Source organism: Stegastes partitus, unplaced genomic scaffold, assembly GCF_000690725.1.
Source record: "Stegastes partitus isolate 25-593 unplaced genomic scaffold, Stegastes_partitus-1.0.2 Scaffold58, whole genome shotgun sequence".
NCBI lineage: Eukaryota > Metazoa > Chordata > Actinopteri > Pomacentridae > Stegastes > Stegastes partitus.
The window spans coordinates 611942-626257 of record NW_007577789.1 but is presented as its reverse complement, the minus strand read 5'-3'; the positions used below and the strand labels follow the sequence as shown (position 1 = coordinate 626257).

Below are 14316 nucleotides of genomic sequence, written 5' to 3'. Positions count from 1 at the left end.
GCCGGGCCCTGTGGCACACATGTAAAAATGAAGGCCATCTAGGGCCTGGTGTAGTCTAAAAAACAATGATGCCCACCACCCATGATCCCCAACTAATGAAGCTTTCCATCAAATTAATGAGAATTTTAATCATTGTTCACAGTAGTGCATCCACATGGTGCACTATCCATTACACTGGTCTGTTACCCTTACAGAGCTACAGAATATTCAAAATCCTCTCACAAATGTGGGGACAGTGACATTTATGCTGTCACCCTCTGCCTCCACAGTTTTGCAAGACGCCACTAAGCGTTTTGCGGTCCGTGGCATGTGAATATGTGCAATGTCACCGATTGCCGAGCGCACTTGCTCAGGCCATCTGCCGCTGTGTGTGAGAGTACTGTTAGCGATACTTTTCAGGAAAGGCAGGCTGAAGGACAGAGGGCAACATAAATTTACATATCCGAGAGCTGCTCAAACTCATTAATGCATATCAGGACCAGCCCAAAACATCAAATATACATTATAAGGTCTGACCTACCCAAATGCAGCAAAGGGCATAAAATTGTGTATTCAAGCAGAGGATAAATAATATGTGTGTGTGTGTGGGTTCATCAGTAAAAGGGGTTGAATGTTAAAAACCACTACTGGTGTGCCAAGGCCTGTTGGTAGTTAATGACAGGGTGGAAACACCGTGTTCGATAACTTATGACTACACAGAGGTTTGTGCATGTTTGTGTGTGAGGCGGCGCTCTGAACACACACCCAGAATATGGTGAGCACACACGTAACAGACATCACATCATGTATTTAAATATATGCTACATGGTAATCAATCAGCTTCACAAAGTCCTCTCACTCAGTTGATGAATGCATGTAAATGTTAATGAATGACCTTTAAGCATATGGTTACAGACTAACATCATTAACATGCTTTATAGTCACGTAATTACTTCCTTAAACCACGTGTTCAGGTTTCCACCTTCTTATTTCTACCAGAATGAATCGTTCTGTTTGAAATGCAACCGCCACTGGGTGGTGATTTCATATAAACTTAGGAAAGTTGCTGCACTTGATGCTACTGGAAGAGCTAAGTGAAGTTTGCCAGAGGCAATTGTGGCATATCCATTTTTTGTTGCACTTTTGAGGACTGCTCTGATGAGTAACCATCTGTTGGGTAACTTTGTCAAATAAATGACTATAAAACGTGCCATAAACATGAAACCTGAGGAGGACTATCATTTTTCCTCACACAAGTCATTAAGTTTCTCATTGCCATAGACAGAGAGGGATTCAAAAGCCATCTCCATCGACAAAAACACTAATGAGATTTGGTGCCATTTTCACAGTTTGAGGTAATTCATTGCAGTCTTTTATGACTGCATTACCCTGTTATAGCTTCCCTCCTTTTGTTTCTTTGTTTTTCACTCACCGAGCCGCCGTTCCGTACCGAATGCCTCTTTGACTGACAGCGGCTTAACACCTATCCCTCTTCATCAAATCAATGAAAGGGAGAGTGAAAGGCTACGGAGGTAATGGCATGTTGCAAAATGTCAAGTTTCCTAGACGTTGTCTGAGGAGACAAAAGACAGCAGGAAATGCAATTCATGGAAAAACCTGTAATCTATGTGAGGACATTCTACACTTGAGTGACTCTGCAGGGATTTTTGACAGGACCACAGCTTAACAATAAAACAAGACAATGGTGGAAATAATATTTCTTCCCTATGCTTGATGCAGCAAAGGCAGTGATCAAATGTTCAGCGTTCAGACATCAACTTCTGAACAAATGTCTCTAGATAAAGGGAAAGAAAAATGTTTCCCTGCTCCATGTTACTTTGCTCCATCTCATATCCTATAGATTGTTTATACTGTTTATAGCATTCGTATTACATACATCTCAGCATAAATATTGTTTAGCTTGCTTGTTTTTAGTTCAGCAGTCTATGTTTTGTCTATCTTGAATTAGAAAACTTTATTGAGGAAGTGAGAATGAAGTTATGTAAAAGCAGCACAATTTATGTTGTAAGCTCTTTAGTAGCTCATGTCGTCTGCATTTCTTTCTAGCATACTGTTGTCGTTAGCTAACTTTAGCTAGCTCGTTAGCTAATTTAGTGTATCTATCCTACACAGAGTTGTTTTGTTTGATGTTTTGTACATTTATGTATGTATAATATTTAGAATTTGGTTATTGTTTGTTTATTTCTTCTTTCGTTTCACACTTTGCTTCGTCAATAAACCTGTCAAACTACGTGCAGAGTTTCGATTGAAGTGAAGCGTTTAGCTGCCTGTCATAGATGCACAGCATCGAGGACAGAACGCTGCTCATACCACTATCTACCTGTAGATTTAGATTAGCTACTTTATAAAGTATCTGTTAATCTGTATACTGTTAATTCTGTTTATACTGTTACATACTGTTTATAATGCACTTTACTGCTGTTTTTGCACTTCTGGTACGATGCTAAACTGCATTTTGTTGTCTTAGTACTTGTGAAATTACAAAGTTGGATCTAATCTAGTTTGTATTTCTTCTATTTGAACTATTGTAATATTGTGTCATGCATACGCAGGTCCTGTGAGTCCTTCAAATTTTCCAAAATAAGTGAAGTAGAAGAAAATCATTGTAATTTATTCAACCCAATTTATTTCCAGGGCTATTGATCTGTATTCAGTATAATTTAACTAAGCACTCAAATCACATCCTTAACAAGACAGCAGTGCCATTTGAAGCAACTCTGGGAAAATGTATGCCAAAGACCGGTTTTTTGCATGCATTAACTGAAGAGGGGAGGACAATATGTGAAAGCCTGTTGACATTTTTAAACCGCTGAGACAAACAGGTGTCCAAAAGATGGAAATGTTGTTTTTTTATTCCATATATTAATGTTATGAATCAACTGTGAATCTTTGGTTATGAAACAATTGTGAAAATGATTTTAATGTAGTGATTCAATATCGACATAGATAAGTACAGATGGAATGATTTCCTCTACATGTAACTAGTTGATTTGCTGCATTTACAATGTGCAGCGTGTATTAAGTGCCAACCTGAATATGCTTTTAAATGTAAGAGCAAGATTTATGAGTGCATGTCACATGTGTCAGTGGAGCACGTGTACATGCTGCACTCTAGAAGAATACAAATATCCCAGCTCTTCTTCTCGATGTTAATGAAGCATTTACTGTGCGAGCGGCGTCTTTCCGGCGTACCGACAACTGAATGTTAAACGCTATAGGAAATATGACAGGAGCCCTACTGAGCCGAGAGGAGCCGCACTCACGTGTAACAATTGTAATCACACACCAAAGTAATTTCACTGAAATGCCGTGCTACCTTAGCAAGCGTGAGATATGACACCAGGGAAGTCAGCGTAGAGAACAGGTAGTGTATGCATTTTGCGTTTCGCGGCAAGTAAAAGCGGTTTCTCAACTGTCTGTTTCACACGAGCGGAGGCAGAGGTCTGCTGCGCATCTCTGACTGTAAGACACCAACGGGTTCTGCCACACAACTGGAGGAGAAAAGCCCTTCAGAATCTTGTCCTGATGAATGGGGGCCCCTTCACAACACTGCATCACCTGAAGACTGCAGAGGAGACCAGTCGAAGAGAAGGCTGGGCCACTCCACTTGCTCTAAGGCACTTACAGAATCCATATATAAGGTTAAATATAAGTTAAACAAATTTATGAACAGCAAATCCCACACGCTGCTGCTCTGAAGTACAATTATCTTTTTCATTCCAATTCAAGTAGTGTCTAATAGTTTTCTAAGCATGAGTAGTCTTGTTATGTCTAGGTTGCTCTTCTCGTCACCTCTAAAGCAGTAACTACTTTTTAAGCAAATAGCCGTCTGATATTCTTAATCCCGTTTAATGTCAATGACCAAGGAGACTCATCGTGAACAGAATTACAGAACACCACCCAACTGTAGTCTGAGCAGCAGCGGTTTAATATGCAGAGTTTGTCCGTGCATTAACGATGCACAGGGAAAACAAATCCTCTGAGCTAAATCATATAAAAGACTAACCTATTCTTGATTTAATGCATCAGCCTTTCTCTAAGATTCAGAGTATTTCTAATTATCGTGAGTTATGATTAAGTCGAATGATGACCTCCGACACCATCTCAAACTTTTCTGATGAGCTTCAGATAGAAAAGCTGGCCCTTTTGTGTTGGGGCAGTGGTGTAGTCGATAATCTTTTGAATGCTTGACCAGTCATGCTTGGCTCAAATACCCTCACTTTCAACCGCAAGAATGGATGAGTCACTGACTACAATATGACTGACCTTTGAATGATAAATAAATAACTAAACACTATCAACCCTCACAAGAGGAGGTTAGAATATAATCATCAGCAAAAAAAAATACCCAATGTTTTATCCAAAACTTGCATTAATAACAGTGATGAAGCTTGTTTGGTTGTCAGTTCCATCCAACCAAATATGGAAGATTGCTCATGCAAATACAAAAGGTTGGAAAGTGTGTGTAGTAGGTCTATTTGGCTGTTGAACAGACCTTTGAAAACTGATAACTAAGATATCCTTCCGATTTTAATGATTCAGTTTCCAATTTTGCTCTCATTATTTGTGGTTTTTCACTATTCAGGATGCAGATTATTTTTGAGAGGCTGCGGGGTCAAAACAGGTCACATGCTTATTTTACTTTAAATGGCAACTTTCATGCAAAAACATTTCATGGTTCTAGTTTCCCAAATGTTAAATTTACTGCTTCTTCTTCAGTTATTTTAATGTTTTTTGTCTTGTTTTTTAATGAATGTTAAGGTTTTGACTGTTGATTGTACAAATTCAGCACTGTGATGGTGCCAATTTGGATTTTTGGGTAATTGCAACAGCAATTCTGACTATTTTCACAATTTTTACTTAATGCTAGGAGCCTTAGTTCTGGATGAGAGGTGTAACAGCTTCAAGAATCTAAAAGAGAAGTACCTAGTCAATTGATTAACAGAGAAAATAATCAAGAGATTAATCCTAAATAATTTGCAGTTGCAGTCTTTTCCAAGAAAGTTAACACGCCCACTGCCCAACTACACAAACAGCCAGATCCTAATAGATATAAAGCAGCTGTTTGAAAGACATTATTCATTTGAAACTATGATCAAACGAAGTTTACTTAGGAAGCGATGAGCAGTATTGAAGTTGAAATTTCTTTAAATTCCTTTAGGATCTAAATTCTGGTTCTTGATGTCCAACTCTACAGTTTACTATATTTATGCTCATGTTAAGATTTGCTCACTGTGTAAAGTACAAAGATAAAACCAACCAGGTGGATTTGTCCACAGTTTGAGGAATTACTTTGCTTCTGCCCTGTGATCACTATGCCAGATTTAATCAAAGTTAGTAGTTGTCTTTTGATTATGCACACAAACTGGAGGCTGCATATAGAGGATTTTTACCACCTGTATCCACCTCTATGTAAGGAGCTATAAGAGGATCTTAAAATAAAAGAGAATAAAAAAGCTTCTCGACAACTACATCTGTTACTTGCTGTAAACTTTACAAAAAGTAAAACGAAAGACGTCTCAAAAATACCTCCAGTAAAGGTCAACACAGGGAAGTAAAACAGACTGAACACTGGAGTTGTTGTTTTTTATTCCACCTGCAATATTCGAGTGGATGTGACATTCTCTCCTATACGCAAAAAGAGAAAATGAAAATGGCACGGATCGCGGCTACAAGCAGAAGTTTTGGGTCAGTTTCGCTGCTGCTCAGCATTTTCCTATTTAAGCAGCCTCGCAGCACCACAACAAAGCCAAATGTAGTTCATTTAAGTCCACAGGGAAGCTCATGAACTACCAGGAGGAGGATACTAGTGAGCTCAGAGGATAGAGGAAAAAAAGGTGTGTGATGTAAGATGCTTTCAGGGAGATGCGGAGGCTGAACCTTGTATGTGTTTTAGAAACAGCTGTGAGCCTATAATTCTCCACAGACCACCGCAAAAGGAAAATACATGAAGGACTCCCATTTATTCATAATATTTGCACTTGCTGGGATGAATGTAACATGCAAATGTAAACCCCCGGGCGGTAGAAATGCAATTAAGGTAAGCTAGCCTGCTAGCAAGGTTAGTGTTGCTGGTAGTGAAGTGCCAGATAGCACCCCCCTCCTCCCTAACACAGCTTCCCTCAGGACTCCCACTCTGCCGGCTGTGCAATGAACCAGCGACCTTACCACACATCTCCCTTCCCAACACAGCCACTGGTGATAAATTACCTAATCCCCCTATCCCCAGCCGTTTCTATTATACACCCTGGGCTTGTAAAGAACAGCTCGGAGGAGAGAGAAAAGGGGGTTGAGGGAAGAGACAGCAAGAGGTGGGTGTGAAGCAAAAAAAAAAAAAAAAGACTTATTGACATAGACACAATGACAGTGGGAAGATTTACAGGCCAAACAAAGGCAGGGACCAGCAAGCATAATCTTCAGCATCAAAAGCACATGTGCGCGCGGCATTTTTGATGTAGCACTCAGAACCACTTAGCACCGTGTTTCCAGATAACTGTGTCTGACAAAATCCATCAGGAGAGAGATCTACAGATAGGTGTCAGCTTCTCGTTTCAGAAACATCGCGTAAGAACGGATGAGTCTGAAAGTCTTTTTTTTTTTTGCGATTGCTAATGTGAGTTTTGTGATTCTTCTCGCAGGATGTGGGTGATTCCGAACACGCACATCTCGTGGCATCGCTGCAGCTGAGCCGAGAAGCAGCAACAAGGGACAATGACATCAGCGCTCCAACCCTCCCAGAGGAATGCTTGTTGTCCCTCACGCTGGCGCACACACACACTGCTATGGAAACAGCAGGAATGCGAGCGTGCACCGGGGGTTAAAGGGATAATGCAAGGCACACATGCACACAAGAAGAGAGAAATGACTGAAAAACAAAGAGACGGGGTCAGGCCTTTGTAAACAACGCTGACACATGACCAAAAACTGCTCCTGATCAGCTGTGGAAGACAGCCTGTGGTCACATTTTCCTCTTTTAAAAAGCACTACAGAGGTCAACTGAGGACTAAATGAGTCACCGCCATTGAAAATAGGGAAGTTAGCCAAGAGTTTCTGAATGTAAGGGAGTCAAAAAAAAAAAAACAACAAGTCTATTACTGGGGCTTGATCTGAGGGAAAGTGTTTGAGTGAGACGGGGACCACAGCAGAGTTCTGCCAAAGCCAAGATGGAACATATCCTATCGCACAGCTCACTGTACCAGCTGACTGCTATGGAAACGGCGAGAGTGTGAGAGTATGCGTGCGGCAGAAGTTGAAAGGACATGGCAACCCACGAGCACACAGTCCTTCGGCCATGATACACAGAATCGAAAACTCACATCTGCAAGCTATCTATATGTCAAACTGAGCATAGAAAAAGTTTGAAAAAAGAAAAAAAGAGGGGGGGGGAAACCGAAGCAGCTGCAGCACGCACAGAAGACAGCGCTTCCACAGAGCTGGCAGCCATTCAAACAGGCTCTCAGTAACCCACGGCAACCCAAAAACCAGCCCCCTTTTCCCCCCTTCGTCCTCCTCCTCCTCCTCCAGAGACACGGATCCATTGCCCAGTTAAGGGAGAGCTAAATGAACTAGCACACAGAGTGCCTGGGAGTAAAAGGAGGCTGTAACTTTACCCACTCTGCCCCGACTGGAGTGCAGCACTACCCCCCCTCTTAAAGGTTCAGGAGGTTAATTATTCAACATGAGAGGGGATTTGTGGGAGAACTGAGAGTGGACACAAGCCAGCAAGAAACCCCTCACCTCTTTTGTGCAATTCGTCCACTCACTCACTCACTCACTGACTTTCAGATATGCACTTATTCCCATGAATAGAGGTATGAGTGTTTTACATCCACCACCCCCCAAGCTCACTCTTGGACATCATCCATTACATGCAGAAACACAACGGTGCACCCCTCGGCACACATTGCAAGATTACACACAGCTGCGTCAGAGTGTACTCGTCCCTTCGCCACATGTTCGCAGCTTCTCGGCACACAGTTTCCAGTCTCACTCCGCTCCACTCTCCGAGCAAGGCTCCTTCTTACCGTTGTGGTTGTGCTGCAGGGTCTCCAGCATGCTGGTGGAGGAGTCTGTTGCTCCCAGCTCGGCCAGTCTGCGGCTGGTGGCGCTCAGCTCTGACCGCAGGTTGGTCACCTCCTGGCTGGCAGACTGAATGGCCCCATCGATGCGCTGGGCCAGCTGCTTGTTGTCATCCATCATTTTCAGGATTTTTGCCTGAGGAAGAGAGGGGAATCCAGACAAGGTGTCATGCTGACAAGTTGACCATTTCCTGTGAAGGAAGGTGTCCCCAAATAAATTCCTCCTCTCTCCTCCCCCTTTTTTCTTTCCTGACTGTTCCCTTTTTGGGAGAAAGCCAAGTTAAATCCTCAAAGCAGTGTGTCCTTTCCCTTAAAGAGAGGCATCCGGCTCTTTGGGGGGGGGGTGTGTGTGTTGTGTTTGCTGGAAGGAGTGTACGCTTTAGAGATGGTGCATGTGTGGTGTGAGTGTGTGTCAGTGTGCGAGCATGCCTGTGTGCGTTTCTGAGAGTTCCATAACAGCACGAGTGTGTGTGTGTGTGTGTGTGTGTGTGTGTGTTAGAGAGCCAGCACTGCCCCTGTGAAATGTGCTCCCCGCAGATGACTGTTGAAAGGACACAGAGCATTGAGAGATGACAAGCACCTTTTTAAATGGACTGTACCACTTGCCGAGAGAGTCGAGGGGGGGGGGGGAGAGAAAGCAGGCTAGACCATACGAGCACATGGGAGCCAGAGACACACCGACACAGCTGTATTCAGGAGATATTGCTGCAAGGTTCTGGGGTTGTGAGTTTGACCGAACTGACTCGCAACAAATTCCTGCAGTCGTGTGAAAATGGACTTTTTAGTGAAACGCTGCAGCTTTTTCCCCCCCCTTTCTCTTGTCTTTCTGTGAGCACTGCATGCACCTCCTGCCGCGGACAAAGGGAAGGAAATCATTAGTTTAACAAAGGGGCAGTTGTGGAAAGAAAACAATAATAGTTATGCAAACAAAGCTTTCATTACAGTATCACAGCGAGGTATTCCTCCTGCAAAGAAAGGCATTTTTAAAGCTCTACTGTCATGTGTTGGAAAGGCTTAACATAGCAGACTGGCAGGATAAAATTAGGAGAGGGACACATTTATTTTTACACTAAAAGTGGTTGAATGAACCTTAACCGCAGTAGGGTGGTTGAAAAGTCATTCAACAAAAATTCCAAAACATTTGCTTGTTCCAGGATCTCAAATGTTATTTTATGAGAGGGGGAAATGGTTTTTAGCAGTTTTTCACTATTTTGGATTAAGAGATTGCTTAAGATTGACAGATGATCGATATAGTTGCAGGATGAACCGTGCTGATCAAACACAAAAAGATCTGTAATAACATGCTAAGTAGCATTAGCAACAAGTGCATAATCATCATGATACGAGTAGAACGTTAAGCAAAGAGATCTGAGCTGATCGAGCTAGCCTCGTTCTTTCTAACATTACCTCTAAAAAAGAGAGAATTACTCTCGCTCATATTTTCTAACCCCATTTTCACAGTCAGACAGGTGAATTCAACCATTTTTCTAAACTTCAGGCAGACCGCCAAATCTCAAAATGACCCGCACGACGCGTGACTAACAATGTCACACAAATAGCGTTCCTGTATCTTAAATCTATCCCTTCCTAAGTCGCGCTCTGCCATTCTGTTGTTTTCACTCCATCTGCTGAGCAAAATGGTAAAAAAAAAAAAGCCTACAAATACAGGCAGCAGACTCACGGACTGCCACCTGCTTACAGATAAGGCTAATCATTCACAGTGAATGAAACATTAATGCTTCTTGCTCCCCTTCGCAGCACCACAGAGGGGTATTGTGTTCGGAGTATCTGCAGTCGGGGTGCGAAAACTGTTGCTTTTATTGTAGGAGCATAGTGAGACACTGGCATTACTTTGAAAATGTCAGACATCCTCCCCCCAAACCTCAAAAAAAAAAAAAAAAATCATAGAAAAGACAGATGGATACTAGAAGCTTACAGGACAGAAGAGCCTCATAATAAATCAAGAGCAGCTCAATAGTGAGACTGAAGAGCTGACAGGGAATGAACATGTCTGTCAATAGGCATCAGATAGGACTTAAAGGATTATGCCGTCTTTTTCTTCTCGTCGCTCTGCATGTATGTGCAATGCTGATTTCTTTGATAAATACGCGAGATTGTCCTCCTGCATTTGCAACGGTGGTCATTTCACAGGAGTGATTTGTGTTGCGTCTGTGCTCTTCCGGCTGGACGTGCCCGGCTGGAGAAGGATGATGTCACATATTTCCACATACCAATCAGAAATGAACAACATAAGCATCCGAATGAGAGCGTGATGACAGCTGTGGGGCTCACGTTACCAGGGCGACAACAGCGTCGATCAAGTCAGATGCAATCGCAACCTCACCGTCCCGATGGAAGAAGAGCCAATCTACAAGATGCATTAAAACAACAACTAAAGATGCTTTAAACGTCGGCTTTAACTGTTACTTAGCACAGGATGTTTAATGTTACACAGAAATACTTAACGCTGCATTTATCAGCATCATGACGACATGTTGAGGCTGAGCAATATGGGCAAACACTGAAAACTCCACAGGGCATCTTAGAATGCGAGATCCAAGGAGTTTATTTAGGTTTTGTGATTGAATCCTGAGCAAATCCAAGTTGTTGTTGTGTTTCTAAACTATCATTTCTTTTATAATTAAAAACCTGATTCCTTCCCTTAAGGCGGCAACAACAACAGAAGCAGCTTTAAAATTAAAATAAGATTGTAACATTGTCTTATTATTTTATTAAATGACTTGTCTCATTCCCATCGCAGGAAAAACTGATTGTGAATCCAGACGCGAGTGACTGCTGCTGGGGTTTGAGCTAACGTTACCACTAGAGGCTTGCTTGTCAGCTTGGTTGCTCATGCTATCGCTAACAGCTTGGGAGCGCAGACTCTGACTTTCTGTGTACTCAGTGGGATGTTAAGACCTTTTGAAGCGCTGGAAGAGGTTTGTTGCGTTTCTCATTCAAGTGGGCACAGGCCACCCGTTAAGTTAGGCCCAAAATGAGTCATACCTGTGTCAAAATTTGATTTAGAGTGAATATTTATTCCACTAGTCGGCTTCTTCTGGTGGGAAATGACATGAAAAAGGTGGCAATTAATGGTAAGACATTGTGTTGGAGATGTTAATTATACAGTTAATCTATTTTTGTGGATTTTATTTCATTTTTTAACCAACAATGCCATGTCTGTGATCATTCATACCTCTCTCAGTAATCAGCGGCAGCCCTTTATTTGTGTCTACAGCAGTCAAATGACTCTATTAACAGCTTTTTGCATGTCTCCCCTGGGATTTTATTCCAATCCTTTTTTGTAATGGCCTCCAGGTCTTTGAGGTTAAAAGGTTTCCTTGCCATCACTTCTGTTCTCAGGTCCTGCCACAGATTCTCAGTTGGATCCAGGTCTGGACTGAACACTAATAAAATGTTCATATTGTTTTCTGTTAACCATTTGAAGAGCTTATTTGCAAAAGAAGATAACTCCATCTTCACAAACCTTCAGAAAACCCACTTTTCCATCGTCTACCTGAGACAATATCAATAATCTTAAGTTGTCTCTATTTTTGTCATGTCATTTCTACTGAATCAAATCCACTCAACTTCAGTTTGATTGATATCATCTCAGGCAAACAACAACAAAAAAAAATACATTTTCTGAAAATCTCAAACATGGAGGTATCTGTTTTTGCAAATGAACTCTTCATTTCTTGACGAGATTGATGTTTCGGATCATTGTCTTGCTGGAAGGTCTAATACCTAGGGCTAGATGTTTCTTCTCACTTTTTCTGACTACAAAACTGATGACCAGAAGCTTTCTGCGTCATCCAGGTGAGCTTTGGCTGAAGTTAGGGCAAGTTTTTATGCCTACTTTGGGAAATGTCCTCCTTGTTGGGCATCCATGGAGAACAGGCTTGTGCGTGTCCGCTGGTGATGTTGTTACCAGAGTTCAGATTCATCATGATGGCTGCCTCGGTGGTAATCCGTAGGTTTTTCTTGGCATCTTGCATCATTCTTGCCAGTGCAGGGGTCACTTTTGGCCTCCTACCACACCGTTTGAGATTCTTCACAGTGTGGGAGTCTTCACAATGACGCTGCTTTTCCCTGATCCATTTGTTTTTTCTTCTTCTCTGATTACACCATTTTTCCGTTATAATACATTGTTTTTATTCTATTTGATTAGTTCTCTGTATGTGTTGCCTTGAGTTCAGTCTGAATATAAGATTGTGTAAAGTTGAATTATGCGTACAATTATATTCACTTTTGCACTTAGCCTTTCCAGCATTATGGAGCTAGGAGTAGCTTTTCCTCTCCAACAGCCAGGACAGGTCAAAGCTTGTCCTCCTGTGCTTGTCGGGAGGGTGCAGCTACAACATTATCAGCAGGAGAGCTGCTACTGTTCTGGCCAGGACTGGCTTCCCTGCCATCAGCTGCAAAGCTTTTATCAACCTCACTGCAGTCGCCACATTCAGGTTGGGTGTGTTTTAAAAAATGCAGATACAGTGGGCCTGGCTGCTGTCCACTTTCAGGTGAATGAACTCTTGTCGGGAAGTTTCTCAGGAGTTACTGTCACCTGTTCCTCATCTCACAACTCACAGAAGTAGTGTTGTCATGCTGTTAGTATCCAGCTGAGAGAAGCTATTTTGACACCACAGACCCTATATATAATAATTAGTTGCAAAAATAGACACTTATAATCAACTCTTGTGCAAATCTCGAAAAACTGCCCCAGCTCCCGATCAACACCTCAACTTAACGCCGCATTTCTCTGCTGCTATAATCTGACGTTAGGCTGCCAAAGCATGTCCACCCTCTCAGCAGAGCAGCTATGTTATTGTTTCCCAAGGTTGTGTGAACTAAGACCCCGACGCCTCCTGCATGCGTTAAGCACAGATCAGCCACCAACCCTGCACAAGCTGGAGGAGCGGGCGACTGCTGCGTACTCCCAGACAACGCTACCATAGCCTCGGGCGCTCTGAGCTTGTATATGTGTGTGTGTGTGTGGGCCAAGTATTGAGGTCCACATAGTTGTCTCAAATAAAACTCAACTGACCGCCCGCTACAGTATGCAAGCAAGGAGATGGGAAACAACAACGCACACACACACACATATATCGTCCACCCGTTCATCCATCTGCCCAGACACGAGTCACCCCTCCCACTCGGTAAGTGAACATCATGTTGTTATTTATAGACGACCCTGCTGCCGCATATGATACATTAGTCAGAGGGGAACGCAGGCACACACACACACACACACTCATACTGACACACAAACACTAGGGGCTAATAATCCCAAAGTCATCTGATGTTCATTAATGAAACTCATCTCTTGTCAGGTGTCATAAAAGTCTATCGGACCCTCCTGGGTAATTAAGATGTTGCGGTTTCTAAGTGTGTAAGTGGATTTGTTTACGTCTATTTATATATATATCTTGCTCGTCTTCCCTACGGAGTGTGTAGCTACAGTATGTGGAACCAAATCTAGGTATGTGTATGCGGTTATATGTACAGTAGCCTCATTGTGGTAACAGCTAGCTGCATGCATGTATAAAACGGGTGAATATTTTACTGAATTTGTGTGTTTGTACAAGTCATTATGTGCCATTATCTCGTTACAAAGGCTTATCCAAGAGGTAATTTTACCAAACATGTAGAAAGCAACATAAAAGAGCCTCAAGGTACATGTGATGCAGGTTTTTCCAAGCTGATTCCTCTTGAAATATGATTTATTTACACGACAACACAAAGCGAGTTTGTTAAGAGAAGTGACATGAATTGGAAAGTAATCAGTTACCTAAAAAAAAAAAAAAAAAGGGTTTTGGGAATCCGTCATCCAAATGTGTCCGCAGGTCAGTGGAGTGAATCGGGACCCGGAGAATCAGTAATTAGTGGGTGTGCTGTGGGTTGTTTTTTTTTTTGCATTAGCATATGAATGGCAATAGCAGGGAGTGGGATCAGTGCTCTGTAACCGCTCTTCATTGTGCTGCAGCTGAGTATCCATCCACGCAGCAGGCCGTTCGCAGCCAAGTCACTGGATTTAACAAGACTCGTACAGAAAAGTTACGGCGCTGAAGTCTGTAGTTTTTAAGCCTGGCTGATTTAATTTTTTTGCTTACTGGGCCGGAAATTTGTTGCTAGGCAATAACAGTGGAGACTCACGAGTATTCAGTGGCATGTCATTTGTTTTCTGGAAACAGTTGAAGGAGAAGTCAGTTGTGGTGGCAAATAAATTAAAAATTAAAAAAGT

At 42.2% G+C, this 14316-nt stretch overlaps 1 protein-coding gene across 1 annotated transcript in view; it reads right to left on the bottom strand.

Moving 5' to 3' along the window:
• Positions 1-8394, bottom strand: part of LOC103353017 (kazrin-like) — a 127912-nt gene extending 119518 nt beyond the window's left edge. Inside the window, exon 1 of the mRNA XM_008275759.1 lies at positions 8025-8394. Within this exon, the coding sequence (XP_008273981.1) occupies positions 8025-8199 (175 nt within the window). The 5' untranslated portion in view covers positions 8200-8394. The remainder of the gene's footprint in view (positions 1-8024) is intronic.
• Positions 8395-14316: the final 5922 nt, after the last annotated feature.